General features: G+C 44.4%; 1 protein-coding gene across 3 annotated transcripts in view; it reads left to right on the forward strand.

The window, feature by feature from the left end:
• Nucleotides 1-17,453, forward strand: part of AOPEP (aminopeptidase O (putative)) — a 473,908-nt gene that overhangs the window by 256,578 nt on the left and 199,877 nt on the right. For all 3 annotated transcript variants that reach the window (XM_023735817.1, XM_004381324.3, XM_023735818.1), the window contains one exon: nt 17,218-17,407. In XM_023735817.1, the coding sequence (XP_023591585.1) occupies nt 17,218-17,407 (190 nt within the window). The remainder of the gene's footprint in view (nt 1-17,217; nt 17,408-17,453) is intronic.

Genomic DNA, 17,453 nt, shown 5'->3' on the forward strand with positions numbered 1-17,453 from the left:
GAGCAAGCACCGCGTCGACCTGAGTGAAGGGCCGACTCTTCGTGGTCTCTGCAGCATCTTATTAAGTCCTCTCCAGTCTGCTCAGAATTTTGTAGAACCCATATATGTTCTCAGTGGGGGAGGGTTGTGAGTAGCTAATCTTGGAAATGATTACCGTCAATACTTCCTTCCTCTCCTTCATACTTTGGGAGTTTCAACTATCGCAACTCTTCGTGAAGATGGTGGCAATAAATGCCCAAGCTGTTACTCACAATGTGCTTGATTCTCTCACAAGAGCTTCTTCCAAGTATGTATTTATTCTTGTCTTCTTCTAAAAGTACGATCATAGAATATTTGTCCTTTTATGATTGACTTAATTCAGTCAGCATAATGTCCTCCAGATTCATCCACATTATGTTTCAAGAACTCATCATTATTCTTTATGGCCGCGTTGTATTCCATTGCATATATGTACCACGTTTTGTTTATCCATTCATCTGGTGTTGGGCACTTAGGTTGTTTCCATCTTTTTGCTCTTGTGAGTAATGCAGTTATGAACATAGGTATGCATATCTCCCCCATTCTTACCTTGCCTCATGTTTGGAAACAGAATATCCCTGGTCAGTTGTCTTAGTTTCTTAGGGTTTGCCATAACAAAATACCACAAAGTAGATGGCTTTAAAGAACAGAAATTTATTTTCTTACAGTTCTGGAGGCTAGAAATCCAAATCACCAGTCTCGGTCCTGTGGATTCCTTCTGAGGCTCTGAGACAGGGACTGTACCATGCCTCTCTCCTCACTTCTAGTGGCTGCTGGCAACCTTTGGCATTCCTTTGCTTCTTGTATGTGCATCTTCACATGGTGCCTTCCCCTGTGTGTGTGACTCTGTTTCCAGGTCTGTTCTCCCCTTTCATAAGGCACCACTCAGGAGGATTAGGGCTAGGACCACTCTACTCCAGCATGACGTAACTGATAATGTCTTAAAAGAAAGATTCTATTTCATCAAACAAGGTCACATTCACAGGTGCAGGGGCTAGGATTTAAACATATCTTTTGGGGAGGCACAATTCAGTTCACAACACCAATGCTGTCTGTTTCAGAGACAAGGGATGTTGGGTGCTCAATGGCGTCAGACAATGTAGCTGTCGCAGTTTCGTTTTTGAAATGTCATGGCAATAAAAAAGCCATTTTGCTAATAAGAAGGGTGGGATTCACTGCTGAGTGGTGCTCACATCCATGCTGTCACTGCCTCGCCTGGCTTTCTCAGAGCAGCCGCCGGCTGGGTGTCGTAGCCGAATGATGTCATTCCAATCATAACGTTATTTCCCAGCTGGCCAGGATGGAAAAGAGGTTTATTATTATGGCATGTTTTTCCCTGTGTCTGAAAGAAAATGAAGGAGACGTGGGTATATGAAGTATCGCTTCTGTTTTTACAGGTGCGTCGAAAGGATACAAGGTACCTTTCATTTGCAACAGAAATGTGCCTCTATGGCAAAAGCAAATTAAAAAAAAAAGTTTCCCTCAAGAGATTTTATAAAATGTAATTAGTGCTGGGAATGGTCTTGAGTACATTAAACTGGAAGGAGTAGACTGCCCAGTCACTGGTTTCATTTCTGTCTCTACTGACTGGACTGGGCCTTAATCTTTGCCTAAGTTTCTCCGTGGATAAAATAGAGACCTCCTCAGGGTATCTGTGCCTGTGCTTATCTTTCCTTTTGTTTGTTTTTACTTTCCATTGAAGTATAACATGCATTATTATGCTAGACAAGTGCATATATGGTAAGTGTACAGCTTATTGAGTGTTCACAAACAGAACACATCTCTGTTTTTAACTAGCACCCTGATCAAGAAACAGAGCGTGACCAACACTCCAGAAGGCCTCTTATGCCCCCTCCAGTCACCCCCACACAGACACACAGACACAGACAGGGCCCAGGACCAGACTTTACCAGCATGCGTGACTTTTGCTTAGTTTTGAACTTTGTGTGAACGGCATTGTGCAGTATGTTCTCGTTGGTGCCTTGCTTCGTCCTCTCAACGCTGTGCTTGTGAGGCTCATCAATTTTGCTGTATGGAGTTGCAGACCATTCATTCTCATTGCTGTATTGTATATTGCATATTGTGTAAATATGCCCAATTCATTTATGTGTTTGTTTTTGAGGGCATGAGTTGTAAAGCTTTCTGGGAGAAACATTCTGTTTACCAGTTAGCCTAAACAGGAAGAGTGACCTACTTTCTAGTTATGATCCCTGTCCCTCCCCCAGCCTTCACTGGGGCTGGGAGAGGAGGCAGAGGAGAAGCTGCTGCAGAAGGGTCTGTGCTGAGGAATCTAAAATCCCAGCCGGGATAGCCCGCACAGTGCTCCATGTGGACCCTACAGCTGGATGTGTGATTAGTATGTGTGGCTCTCCTCACTTTACCAAAATTTATGCACAGAGAAGTCAAGTAACCTGCCCAAGGTCATTGTGCTTGGCAGAATAATGGTCTTCCAAAGATATGCATGTCCTAATCCCTGGAACCTATGAATAATGTTGCCTTTGATGGCAAAAGGGACTTTGCAGATGTGATTAAGTTAACGATTTTAGATTTGGAGATTGTTCTGGATTATCCAGGCTGCCAATTTAATCACATAAGACCTTTCCCAGCTGTAATCAGAGAACCAGAGAAATGGCAGTGTGAGGACTCAACCTACTGTTGTTGGCTTTAAAGATGGAGGAAGGGGTCCACAAGCCAAGGAATACAGGGGGCCTCTAAAAGCAAGAAAGGGTAAGGAAACGGATCTCTCAGAGAGCCTCCAGAAGGAGCACAGTCCCGCCAGCACCTTGATTTTAGCCCAGTGAGACCTGTATCAGGCTCCTGACCTACAGAATTGTGAGATAATAAATCTGTGTTGCGTTAAGCCACTAAACTTATAGCAGTTTGCTATAGCAGCAATAGGAAAGTCATACAGTGATGCAGCTGGTAAGTGGGAGACACAGGAGTCAAACCCAGGGCCCTGTCTCCAAAGCCTAAGTTCTTCAAAACCAAGTACTGCCTTTAGCTTTAGTAGGTTCTTGGTCTTCCTTGGAAGCTCTCCACCAAGAAGATAAAATAAAAGTCCAAATGCTAGCCAGCATCAGGTTAAGTTGGGAAATAGGTAGAGTGTGTATTTGAAGCTCACTTACTTGCCCAGCTGCCAGACTGCAGGTTCAGAATGCCTCCTGTCTAGAAAAATGTAATGGGATATGTTGCTAGCACTTCAGTGTGAGTTATTTTAATGTGTTATTCGTTTCTAACAAAGATGCGTTCTAAAACATGACCCAAGGTATGACTCTAATATTTCTGAGAAAGAGGTCTACACTAGGGTACTGTAGCTACCTCTATAGGTTGATGAACCCAATATCCATATACAAAGCCCTCTTCCTTTCCCACCCCAACATAGAATCAGAAAAAAACAAAGATCCTCTTTCCCATACTGCCTTCCATGAGTGGAAATGCACTGTGGACTTTCTAGGAAAAGTCCTGCTTTCCTAATGGGAAGGATGAATGAGCCCTGATGTTGCAACAGTTAAGCACTCAGCTGCTAACCAAAAGGTTGGTGATTGGAACCCACCCAGCAGCTCTGAGGGAGAAAGACCTGGCAATCTGCTTCTGTAAAGATTACAGCCTAGAAATCCCTATGGGGCAGTTCTATTCTGTCACACTGGGTTACTATGAGTTGAAAATTGACTCAATGGCACCTAACATCAACAACTACAACAATGAAAAGGATAGATATTGCTGACACAGCACCCCCTCTCCCCACACAGACACTTTTTTCTTTTTCCTATATTGACCATGAAAGTGATACCTGGACTATGGTGGCCAACTTGTGACCACGAGGTGGCAAGCGTGAGGATGAAAGCCAACATGGTAAGGATGGCAGAGTGGACGATTGAAAAACCTAGAGTCCTGAGCACACTGCTGAGTCACTGAACCCACCCCAGCCGCCACCTTCCTCCGATGGTCTTGTTAAGTGAGAAAGAAAAAAACTTCTGTGTGTGCTTTGTGTTACTTGCAGCTGAATACATTCCAAATGAATACAGGTTCCTTTCATATTTCCAGAAGGCACCTACCTAGGAATGGGGACATGGGCTGTGAGAATTATTTAGAAGGTAAGGAATTCCTGTGATCCTCACCCACACTTAAACAATGGTGAGCACATCCAAGGAATGGTGAGTCAGGGGAACTATCCCAGAGAAATGGGATTTAGCTATAGATAGCCAATAAATCTGATACATTCCATTTGGAGAGGAGAAATGCAAGGCTCGTAACTTTAAATGGAAAAGTGAGTTATAACCAGGGGACTCTGGAGAGCAAAACCTTTTATTTGTTTATTTTTGTTTCTGATGAGGTTTATTACCTTTTAAAGGGAAAGGCTGTTAAGTTGAATTCCTCTGAGAACGACCATCTGCCCTATAATTTCTGGGACCACCCTGGAAAATATGTGTTGGCTTTTCTCTGGAGTCACAATTTGAGGTTTGGAAATACGGCTATTGTTTTTAAAAGCTCAGTTACTTGTGAGCCCCCAATAGTCAGGTGATCCCTGGCCCTTCACAGCACTTACTAATGCAGGTGAGTGCTTTTAAAAATTAAGAGAGACATTTGCTTTGTAAGTGTCCACTAAGAAGATCTCTGACTGGATAAAGATAACTCAAGCAAGCTAGTCCTTTTAACAAAGGTGGTGATATATATTATGGTAGCTGAATGCGCCTTTGCAGCCAAGGGAGAACAATCAGCGAATTCATTCATTTAATTCATGAATTTTCCTTCTATTTACACTTTAAACAAACACGCCAGTTGTTTGCTTAGCTAACAAGCTCTGCCTTCATTATAAGCCGTTAGTGGTTAGTAATAATTGAAACTGTGTTTGGATTTCAAAAATACAATAAACCTAATTAATTCTACCCTTAGTAATATGAACTTTGTAGTGACTGGCCTAAACTGGACTAACGTTTGTCTGCCCTCTCCATGAAGCAAGAGTCTGCTAAATCATTTTATAACCATAAGTAAGGTTGATAGTAGAATTTTTCATAAAAAAAAGTAACCAAACCCACCGCTGTCAAGTCAATTCTGACTCCTAGTGACCCTATAGGACAGAGTAGAACTGTCTTATAGCGTTTCCAAGGCTATCATCTTTACGGAGACAGACTGCCACATCTTTCTCCCACGGAAAGGCTGGTGGGTTCAAACCCCCGACCCTTCAGTTAGCAGCCAAGTGCTTAACCACTGCACCACCAGTGGCTCCTTTAGAAAAAAAAAAAAACAAGGGGTCAAATTCAAGTGCCTTTAGGGGCCAGGCAGCACATATGAATTAACGAACGAGTAGAGCCTTCTCTAAGAAACACTTGGTTTTCTCTGCCTGTTTTCGATGGAGATATGGATTTAAGAACCATTTTACTTTTCTCTTAAACCTTCTCTAAGCAAAATAAAAGTGCACATATGATTGTAAGTGACAAGTGGATTCAGCCAGTGGTGGGGAGACAGGAGGGAGTGCTGGGACCTGTGGTGACCTGGGGAGCCCCAGCCCCTTCTGAAAGGAGCAGCTGCTACTGAGCTGCAGTTGCTACATAGGAACGAAAGCCTAGTGGGGCTGAATCTTTCAGATTTTCAAGATAAATTTGAAAATCTGGATTTCTAATAAAATCTTCCAACTTATAAACATTGGCAATGGATTTTTTTTTTTTTTTAAGTTAATGCTCTGTAGCCAGCTCAGTGTAGATCGGCGTCTTAATTTGCTAGTGCTGCTGTAACAGAAGTAGCACAAATAGGTGGCTTTAAAGAGCAGAAATTTAATTTTTGACTAAATTAGTTCAGTAGACTAGAAGTCTGAATTCAGGGCATCAGCTCTAGGGGAAGATCCTTGTCTCTTTTAGCTTCTGTATGCCCAGCATTCCTTGGCCATCCCTACCTGGAGTCTGTGCTCTCTTCTGGGTCTAATCTACCGTCCTTAACACTCAGAAGTGATTAGGTTTAGGACACTCCCTACACTGATGCGACTTCATTAATGTAACAGAGAAAACTCTGTTTCCAAAGGGGACTACATTCTCAGGTGTAGGGATTAGGATTCCAACGCACATTTTCCGGGGGATACAATTCAATCCATAACAATCAATGATTCTCAAAGTGTGGTGCCTGGATTGGTATGGTCAGCAACAACTGGAAACTTATTAGAATTGCAAATCCTCAGACCCAACCTAGACCTACTGAATCAGACTCTCTGGGGGTGGGGCTCAGCAGTCTGTTTTAAGAAGCCCTTTAGGTAGTGTTGCCAGATTAAGCAAATATTGCATGGGACGTACACTGAAAAAGCATTCATTGCTTATCTGAAATTCACACTTAACTGGGTGTCCTATATTTTTTCTGGCAACTCTATCTGAGAATCACCAGTGTTGATCAATCAGAACATGTTATGGGCCAGATCCAAACTGTAGGCCTCCAACTTGTGAGCTGTGGCATAGAACACTTATGTTAAAACAGGTCAGAGCTGTGTGCCATAGTGGTTAGTAGCACACTCAAGCCAGACTGCTCATGTCTGAATCAGTTTTGCCATTTGTACGCGATGAGATCTTGGACAAGTTATGTCACTTCTCTGTGGCTTAGTTTACTCATGTGTAAAATAGGAATAATAGGAATATCTCCCTTATGGGGTTGTTGGGAGAACTGAGCGAGTTAGTGAGCTGTGCCTGGGAGAGAATAAGCATCTTTTGTTGTTAGTTGCCGTCTGATTCTGACTCGTGGCCCCATGTTTGCCGAGTAGAGCTGTGCTCCATAGAGTTTCCATGGCTGTGACTTTTCGGAAGCAGATCACCAGGCCTGTCTTCTGAGGCACCTCTGGGTGGGTTCAAACCACCAACTTTCTGGCTGGTAGTGGAGCACTTAACCATTTGCACCACCCAGGGACTCCACTTTGTGAACACCAGTTACTATTGTTATCTTCATTATTTTAGTTTTCTTCTCCATTTTCCCCACTATCCTCTTCACCACCATCACCACCATCAACCCAGCTGTGAGGGAATACTTGAACTCAGCTTCCTTCAATTCTCTTTCCTTGGACCTCCTTTTAATTTAGTTACTGAACTGATTCTGATGCCTGACTCCCCAAGCCAGCTGTGGTGCTCCTTGCTGCCCAGAGTAACCTCCTGCTTTGAAATTTCGTTGGTAGTAGGGCTGTCTGGCAGGGGAAACCCCTACTTTCTTCCTCATCAATATTCTGCTTTCAGAATCATTCTAGCATAAAAATAACTATTTTTTTACTCAGGCCTATTACTGTAGAGACGGGCCTTTCTGTTTCATGTCTATCTTCACCAGCCCCCAGCATGACACTGTAACCTATTTTGGCAGCATCTTGGGTTTTCAGATTCTTGAGTGCCTGACTGGGGCTGAGATGCTTACTCATAGTCGTCAGAGCAACGGATGCCTCCCTTACCAATTAAACCCCTGAACACTTTTTGGGAAGTCCCCACTTCTTTTTCTAGACTAGGAACATGGGGAGACTTGAATTTGAGGATCCAAAGAGTACTTGCATTGTGGGCCAAAGGAAACCAATGTCCAAGCTGTTCCCACTGAAGGTCGTGCAAGCTGCCCGGACATGTCCCTTCATGAAACAGCATTCCAGGCACCCATATTGCCACAAATGACGGCCTCTTGTACATGCAGTGAAAACCAACTGGATGGGCTATTATGGTTCTCAGCTGCGCCATTTTATTGTTGTTCTGGGAATGAAGTAAAATGCATTATTTTATTAAATAAAGATTTCCCCTGTCTCACAGTGGAGGCTAATTTTATTAGCTCTTTTTTATGGGAACAAACACCATAGCCCTGGTTGGGGATTGGAGGGAGGGTGGAGTGAGTGGAGAGAATCACATTTTGTCATCCATGTGCTCGAATGGAGGCTGCCAGCATGTTATAATTGGTAATTACTTACCAGAAGAGTTCTCCAGATCCTGCAGAAAATGCTCAGGTTTCTGTTCATAGGTAATTTAGGGATTATTCAAAAGACATGCTAAACTAAAATATTTGTTCACATTGCGTGGGTATGGGTGTGTCCCTGGCTTCCAAAGCATATTATAGTTACCAGAATGTTAAGTAACTTTTAAAAAAATGATTTCTTTGTTCTCATCTATGCGAATCCAAAGACTCCTTAGGCTAAGCATGTACTTTTAAGATTCAAAGAGGGAAAGGAGTCTCAATCCAGTTGGAAAAGCCAATCAAATACCGTTTTTGTGTCTGATTCTTTTTTTAAATAATATTTTATCATGTTTTTAGTGAAGGTTTACACACCAGTTTAGGTTCCCATTCAATAATTTCTACACAAATTGTTCAGTGACGTCGGTTACATTCTTCACAGTGCGTGAACATTCTTGTTATTTCCATTCTGGTTGTTCCATTTCCATTAATCTAGTTTCCCTGCCCCTTTACATTCTCATCTTTGCTTTAAAGTAATTGCTGACTGTTTGGTCTCATATGTTGTTGTTGTTATTAGGTGCCATAGAGTCGGTTCCAACTCATAGCGACCCCTATGTACAATAGAACGAAACACTGCCCGGTCCTGCACCATCCTCAGTCGTTTTTTGCTTGAGCCCATTGTTGCAGCCACTGTGTCAGTGCATCTCATTGAGGGTCTTCCTCTTTTCTTTTTACCCTCTACTTTACCAAGCATGATGTCCTTCTCCAGGGACTGGTCCCTCCTGATAACATGTCCAAAGTATGTGAGACGCAGTCTCGCCATCCTTGCTTCCAAGGAGCATTCTAGCTGTATTTCTTCCAAGACAGATTTGTTCATTCTTTTAGCAGTCCATGGTATATTCAATATTCTTCACCAACACCATAATTCAAAAGTGTCAATTCTTCTTTGGTCTTGCTTATTCATCGTCCAGCTTTCCTATGCATACGAGGCAATTGAAAACACCATGGCTTGGGTCAGACACACCTTAGTCTTCAAAGTGGTCTCATATAGGTGATTTTTTAAAGGAATACAGAACTTATGGGTGATATTCATTATGTTTTGAGCCAATTTGTTATTTAGCTACAAGGTGACCTCAGGGGTTAGTTTTGGTTCAAGGCTTGAAGAGTACCTTAGGGCAATAGACACAGGAAGTCCTCCACTCTCAACAAGTCTAGTAGGTCTTGTTTGTTTGTTTGTTTGTTGTTTTTTTTTAGGAATTTGAGGCTCTTTTCCACATTTGTCTTCTATTCCATCTGTTGTGGCCCAGATTAGAGCAATTGGTAGTGACAGCCGGGCACCATCTAGTTCTTCTGGTCATAGGTTTGTGATTGTCTCTGATTCTTTAGCTTTAAAACCTGAGACATCTACTTGCAGTTTTGTTTAGCTTTTTAGATGAGAAGACCCACTAGGCACTACCTCCTGCCACCTTCCTAGTTATTTGGGGTAACCATCTCCTAGTAATTGGGCACTGCCCCCACTTGTCATTCAGGGTTGAAGTTTAAAAGTCAACCTCTCTGGACATTTTGCCCACCGGGCAGAAGTAAAATGACTTGGTATGGTCTGAGGGGCTGCCTCAGAGCCAAAGGTGGACTGTTTTGTTATTCCACGGTAGTGTTTATCCTGTTAGCAACTAAAGAAAACAATGAGGTTGGCAAAAATGTTTTGGGGTTCCCAGCCCTCTCACTAGCAGCTGCTTCCCTCTCTGCTCCCCACTGTCATCTATGCTTTTCTTTTATGCCTTCCCTGTCTCCCGCGAGCACCCACACCTAGCCCAGATGGGATCCAGGCATCAGTCATTTATATCTCAATGTGGACTGAAACCATAGTTGCTTCTCCCAGGCTAACTACTTTAAACCAGAGATTGTAAGCCTATAGCTCCTGTCGACAGGTGTGTTTGCCTCATCGTATGTTTTTAAAAATTGTTGAGCCACCGTTTGAAAATCAGAGGGTTTAACATAAAAATTCAGAGTTTTGGCCATGCTGAGTCCACATTCCCACCTAGGATGAAGGGACAGGCATGGTCGGTGTTGTGTGAACACCAGTGCAGTATTTAGGTCTCCTTCAAACATAGGAAAATCAGAGATACCTGGAGAGGGCCAGGAGTTTCAAGGAAAAAAAAGGGAAGGAAGGGACTTTTTTGTGGAATGGAAAATATTCCTAAATATTTAACATGCAAGTGACCAACCTGCTTCTCTCCTCCTATTGTCTGCTTCCCTGTCTCGTTACCTACTTCCCTCTGTTGTTATCTACTTCCCTCTGTTATCTACTTCCCTCTCTTGTTACCTGCTTCCCTCTCTTGTTATCTACTTCCCTCTGTTATCTACTTCCCTCTCTTGTTATCTACTTCCCTTTGTTATCTACTTCCCTCTCTTATTATCTACTTCCCTCTTTTGTTACCTGCTTCCCTCTCTTATTTTCTGCTTCCCTCTCTTGTTATCTACTTCCATCTCTAGTTACCTACTTCCCTCCCCCGTTAGCTACTTTCTTAAATTATCATCTACTTTCTTCCTCCTTCTATTCACTTCCCCCATTTGTTATCTACTCCCCATTCCCTTGTCCACTTCCCTCATTTTGTTATTTACTTGGCTCTGGTTGCCCTTTGAGTTTGTGACCTGCTTTCAGCTGTCTCTACTTGTAAACGGTATCAGGCTTTAGCAAAGATGGTAGGAAGTAGAGGCTAGGAGGAGACGGACTGGCGCGTTTCCCTTCCTGGGCTCCTGTAATCACACCCTAGGACTGACCAAAGTGCCCTTGCACCTATGTGTCGGAGCACCTCCTCTAGTGACCCATTGGGGCCTTCCAGCCCAGGACAGGGTTATGAAGAACCAGATACTGAGCTTGGGAATTTAGGCTCTGGAGGCCTCGGCAGCAGCAGCAGGGTAGTGGTGCTCCCTGTATTTATCCCCCTCCTTCTCTTTCTCTCCCCCTCCACACTTCTCCACCCATCCCATCAGGAAGAGGTAGAAGCTTTGCTGGTCAGAAGGCCTGGTGTCCTTGGGCCAGCTCAGGCTGTGATATAGATTTAAGGAATAGAGTCTGAGGACATAGCTGGTGGCTTCCCTTGGGTGGACTCTGAAGGTAGAACTCCTGGGAAAGCAATGATCATTGTACCATGGGCTTAAGCTGACAAAAGGAACAGACACCCCGAAGTCATAGGTCTAATCCAGTGACCCCGGGCTGCAGAGTCCAGACTGTGTGAGTTCCAGTACTTGCTCATTACTTGTCAGCTCTGCGAACTTGGGCCAGTCACTTAGACTCTCTGTGTCTCGCTTTCATCATCTATAAAATGGGAATGATAATAAAATCTGTCTCACAATGTTGTGAGGTAGATTAAGTGAAAATGATGTATGTAACATGCAGTACCTAGCACGTAGTGAGCACTCCAGCAATGTGACTCTTTAGAAAGAAGATATGTTTTTCATAGAAGTGTCAGGTATGTGGCCCTGGGGTCTCCCTCAGTCACTCTCTGCCATAGTCACCTTGCAGTCTATTTGTCTATTTGCTATTCAGAATTTTTAGAGGAACACTCACAGTGACTACCAATTGCTGTCAAATCAACTCCGACTCATGGCGATCCCATGGGTATGAGAGTAGAACTGTTTTCAGTGGCTGATTTTTCACCAGGTCTTTCTTCTGAGGTGCCTCTGGGTGGACCCGAACCTCCAGCTTTCAGTTAGTAGATGAGCACATTAACCCTTTGCACCACCCAAGGACTCCTGTCGAGTTGATTCTGACTCATAGCAACTGTATAGGACAGAGTAGAACTGCTTCATAGGGTTTCCAAGGAGTGGCTGGTGGATTCGAACTGCCGACCTTTTGGCTAGCAGCCAAGCTCTTAACCACTGCACCACCAGGGCTCCTACACTGACTAAACCAGAAAATAAATAAATAGATAAACCTCATAGCTACCCTATAAGATAGACTAGAACTGCCCCATAGGTTTTCCAAGAAGCAGCTGGTGGATTCAAACTGCCAGCCATTTGGTTAGCAGCTATAGCTCTTAACCACTGCGCCACCAGGGCTCCCTACACAGACTGTTGACGTTGTTAGGTGCCGTCAAGTCGGTTCCAACTCACAGTGACCCTGTGTACAACAGAACGAAACACTGCCCAATCTTGTGCCATCCTCACGATCATTGTTATGCTTGAGCCCATTGGTGCAGCCACTGTGTCAGTCCATCTCCTTGAGGGTCTTCCTCTTTCACGCTGACCCTCTATTTTAAACTGACTTAACAGTGGTTAAATGCTGTGGCTGCTAACCAAAAGATCGGTAGTTCAAATCCACCAGGTGCTCCTTGGAAACTCTATGGGGCAGTTCTATTCTGTCCTATAGGGTCTCTATGAGTCTGGATCGACTCGATGGCAATGGGTTTGTTTTTTTGGTTAGCATTAGCCTTTTCCCTCAAACCTAGATCCCCTTTTCCACGTGGTACATTGATCAAATGTAGCATATTTTCTTCAAGTTTTTGGAACTGGTTTCTACCTCAGGCTACCGAAAGCCCCATATCCCCAAAAGAATATTCCCTCACCCCCTACAGGCTCCAGTTTAAAGGTTATATTAGGTAGGTACAGTGGATGCCAGATGAGAGAAATGGAAGATAATTTTTCCCTACGGAGCAGTCTTGGAGCCAGAAGGGAGAAGGGGCCTTGCCAGGTCGTCTGGACCACCCTTCTGCCTCTGAGACACCAGATGAATCATCTACACTAGACTGCCTCCAGGAAGGAGGGACTAAGGGATTTCACCACCAAGATGAAGGGGCAGGCGCTGTGCATTTGATCCGTAAACGCATCAGTTGAAGTGCTGGCATATATCACTTCACACCCTGTGAAGGAAAGAGAAAGCATGGTATTAAACCTAAGGGAGGGGTTGTGAGGGTTTGTCCTCCCTCTCAGACCGCCTCAGGCTACTTTTCAGTTTTCCAAATGAAATTAGCAAGTAATTAAATCACCCAAGTAAAAGCTGCTTTCACTTGATTCTAAGACTTTTAGAGTCCTGCAGTTTGACTTTGAGGGAAAATGGGCCTTTGTTTTCCTCTTTTGAGGCTCTTCCTTCCTCTCTGTAATGGGATGTTGGGGCCCACATACTACTGGAATTGTGAAAAAAAACTTTTAACCCACAAGAAGCTCCAACTTGATGAAGATAAATCAGTTTCCTGGAGATACCTCCAAGGATCTGTATAAAAAACAAAATCCCTTCGCTACCCCCCAACACCCAGCCCCCATAGGGGAATTGGAATCTACTCCAGGATGATGGGAGGGGTGGCCTGGGGGCTCCTCTTGTCCTTAAGGAAAAACAATTTCCTGTCCTCTTGATTCCTCCCGTGCAAACTGCTGTGCCCGCTGTGGCAGCAGCTTCTAGCTGGAGCCGCTAAGTGCTGTATCATTCCCCTAGCAGGCGAGCGAGCAGCAGGATGGGCCAAGCTGGTCAGGTCTCCCTGGAAAAAACAGATATAAATCAAACCCCAGTCCCTACTTAGGATCTGATGAAATTCTCCATTTCCGCTCCAAATTGAATTCTCCCGAAGGGTTGGAACAGCTCCTCAGAGTAATGAAGGCACTCCTTCCTCTGCTAGAAGCATGTTTCAAATTAACGGACAAGGCATTCTAATCTGGGTGGGTAGGGAGTTTAAGGAATCGTCCTGAGAAACTGCTTTCAGAGCCAACCTGGTATTTTTAATCTCGAAGGGCAAAGTGGCTGACATGCAATAATACTACCTGGCCTTTGTCAAGGAGGCCACTGTGCAGGTGGTCTCCTGAGAAGGAGTGAGAACACGCGTCCTGCCCCGCCTTCCCCTCCTCGGACCACTTGTAGCAAAAGAGAATTTATGATTGAGAGTACAAGTAAGAGGGCTGGTGAGTTTTGAGAGACAGCTGAAAATATTACTTTCCTGCCCCCCTCTTATTTGGGAAATTGAGTCAACTCCGTGATTTAAAAAAAAAAAAAGAAAGAAACGTTTTCAGGATGAAGATGTCATTGAAGTGATTCTCTTCCATCTTCTGTAATGATGATGAATTGACAGTTTGGCATTTGTAGAGGCAGTTGAGACAGGCCCTTTCAGGGGGGAGAAGAAAAGAAGGAAAAGAAACCTCGTTTTAAAATGGGCCTTGTCAATGTGAAGAGTGATTAGCAGCCAGCTGATCAGGACCATGAATAAGGTTCTGAGAAGCCGGGGATGTGTGAATCAAGGTTAAGGTCGGAGGAGAAGGAGATGAGGGAAGTGATGCTGTTGGTGAAAGACTATTTAATGTTATTCCTTGAAGTCAGCTTAAGAACATTATTTCACTTTTCTTCACCCACTGTTGAAGAAAAGCAGTTCAGGATACAAAGATAAGAGGTTTAAAAAGTCTACTTAACACGAGAAATTCTGACATTTGGGGTCAAAAAGAAGAGAGGAAATTCTCCGTGATAGAACATTCTGTTGGTTCTTTTTATGTCAGAATTTTGTTAAAACCCTTGAGAAAGGTTATCATCCAAAACCTCACTCCATGTTTTTAATTTAGTTTGAAGAAATCATTTCATTCACAGGGAAATATAACCCCAAATACAAAGTTGAGTCCCCGATAGGTAAGTCCAAACTTTAGAGGGCAAAACGGGCTGCAGGAGGGGTTAGGGTGTGGCTCTCAACTGGAAAATTGCTTCTCAGGGAGAAGGGCGTGTTTTCCATTGGTGATGGGGCCATTTTTACATTGTTAGACGCACTTCCTTCCGGAACCAGGAGAACAAAGGACAGTAGGAAATACATTTATCCCTCGCCTAGGAAGAAAAGACTGAGGATGGGAAATGGAAGTTTAGGTTAGACTCCACCAATGCCAACGTCTGCCCCGATGCACCAAGGCCGGGGTGGCAGTGTCTCCAGGGTACTTACAGGTGGTGAGGGGAGTCTGCAGGACATAGCAAAGGCTACTCCAGGGAGAAAAACTAAAGGGCAGGGAAATGAAATGCTACCCCCCACACACCTGCTCTTGTACATTCCTTCAGGCCCCTGCAGACTTTTGTATTTGCATAAATGGGCCTTGGATGGGACAAAGGAGTGGGCAGATCACTCTGGCCCATGGGGGCTTTTTCTTCATGAGCAGTATTGCTGCGGTTTCAAGTCATTAGCTCATACAACCTTGCTGGGTCAGCGGTACAGTATCTGTAACAACGTGTGCGCCGTCTGGCTGGCTGGCTGGCTGGCTGGGGGACCCTTCCAATGCAGCCTTGTCGTTGAGTCTGTTTATAAGACCTGAAGTTACTTCTGTTTTGTTTTAGCCAAAAGAGTGAACACTGCCAGCAGTATGTCTGGAATGTTATTTACTTGGTGAATTTCTGTGGCTTTTCTTTGTAGCACTGCACATGCCAGAGCAAGGGGCCATTTACTTGAAAATGCCAGGCTGCACTGTTTGTCTTCTCAACAGGGGCAACTTTCTCAGGAAGAGAAGCTTAACACCTGTGCCTCTCAGTTTCCTTCTTTCCTATTTTGTTGTTCTGTTTTTTTTTTTTTCTTTTTAATGTTCAGTTAATGCTCTGAACAAATGTTGGCAGAAGGAACCCTGGTGGTGAAGCAGTTAAGCACTTAGCTGTTAACCGAAAGGTCGGTGGTTCGAACCTAGTAGTGACTCTAGGAGAAAAGACCTGGAGATCTGCTCCCATAAAAATTACAGCCTAGGAAACCCCTTGGGACAGTTCTGCTGTGCCCTATAGGGTTGCTATGAGTTGGAGTTGACTCGATGACTCACAACAACAATGTTGTAGTTGTTGCAACTAACTGTTCTGTCCTAAGTTCTGCCCCAAAAGTACCAAACCAGTTGCCGTCAAGCCAACGCCTGGCAACCCCACTTGTGTCAGAGTAGAACTGTGCTCCATAGGGTTGTCAATGGCTGATTTTTCAGAAGTTGATCACCAGGCCTTTCTTCCAAGGCATCTCTAGGTGGACTCAAGCCTGCAACCTTTTGGTTAGCAGCCAAGCGTGTTAACCGTTTGTACCACCCAGCGACTCCCCTAAATACTCCAACTCCACCTTTACTTTCTGGGATTTCTAATGGACTCTCCCAAGCACCAGGGGATGCTTTTCCATTTGCGTGCCTGCCCTGTTATTATTTCACATGAAAGCTGGTCGATTTTGGCACACACGACACTGCTTTTCAGTGGAGTTCTCTGAGCTGCATGGGGATGTTGTGCAAGGGAAAAAAGGTGGGGTTTTCTCAAATGGTGGCCTTGGGGGCGGAAGAAAAATCTACACGCAGCACTGGCTTTTGCGGATACAACATGGTAGCAAACAAATGACTTTGAAGGAAGGAGCCAGTGTCCACAGTTTCTTGATTTGGAAGGTTTTACAATCGTTTGGTTCACTTGATGGAGGAGAGATTTTTTTAAGACCACATTCTTCGTAGGGAAGATTGTAAACAAGTTCTGGATAAACAGTGAATGCTGACGGTGGAAGCATTGGAGGAATTCTGTTTGCCTCTTCTTCCCTCAGCCTCCCTTCCTCCCATTTCATCTCTGCAGTTCTAATCATGGTATTTGGGGTTTTAAAACAAGGTATTGAAAATGAGATTAGATAAATCTCCCAGGCTGGTGCCAGCCTGGGGCCGTTTGCACACCTGGGTGGGTTAACTCTGACCTTCCCTCTCGCTCTCTCTCTCGGCATAATTTTGTTACGTCTGTGAATGTGTTGCACCTACAAGTAGGAGATGATACCACTGAATATCTTTGTCCTATGGAGACTCAGCTTTCATCTGAGTCTTTTGGAAACCTCGCCCATCGCTGGTACCTGTTGGTTTGGTGACTCAGTGACCAACCCCAGTGTGAAATGGAACATTTTGGATTCCATTCTTCTTGGCATTCCCTGTCCTTCTGCATGACTTCTCCATTTGTTTTTAAGCTGCTCGGCTTTTTGGCTGGAGGGTCTTCTTTGATCACTCCTCTGACAGCCTAGGCTTCACGTTCTCACACCTGCCCTTGCTTTACAGTCCAGGTTTCAGAGAAAATGCTTCCATGGGCCTTGTAATTTTTTTCAGTGTGAAACTTCAGGCAGGTTACTGATTACAGGTAATAGCCGTTTGATAACGGGGACAACTGCTTGGCAGAAACGGCCACCTGAACCTCTGCCAGAAACATAAACTGCCACTTTATTTATTTCTAAAAGCACCTAAGCCACAAGCCTATCAGTCAAGATCTAACATGCACACGATAATAACAGGCTTGCCTGGCTGAGAAAGCCACCCACTGGGGTAGCCACGAGGGCAGGCTCTAACAAGACTCCCATGTGTTTTGTCCCCCATTATCCACAGCCCACACCTCATCTTCCTCTCCCAGAGCACCTTGACTGGAAGCAGCCACCTCTGTGGGACCCGCCTTTGCCATGAAATTGCTCACGCCTGGTTTGGCCTAGCCATCGGGGCCCGTGACTGGACGGAAGAATGGCTGAGCGAAGGGTTTGCCACTCACTTGGAAGACATCTTCTGGGCTAAAGCCCAGCAGGTGGGTTTAAGGTGACCCAAAGCACTTCATTACCTAGCATCAAATT

The sequence above is a fragment of the Trichechus manatus genome, unplaced genomic scaffold, assembly GCF_000243295.1.
Source record: "Trichechus manatus latirostris isolate Lorelei unplaced genomic scaffold, TriManLat1.0 scaffold00082, whole genome shotgun sequence".
Taxonomy (NCBI): Eukaryota; Metazoa; Chordata; class Mammalia; order Sirenia; family Trichechidae; genus Trichechus; species Trichechus manatus.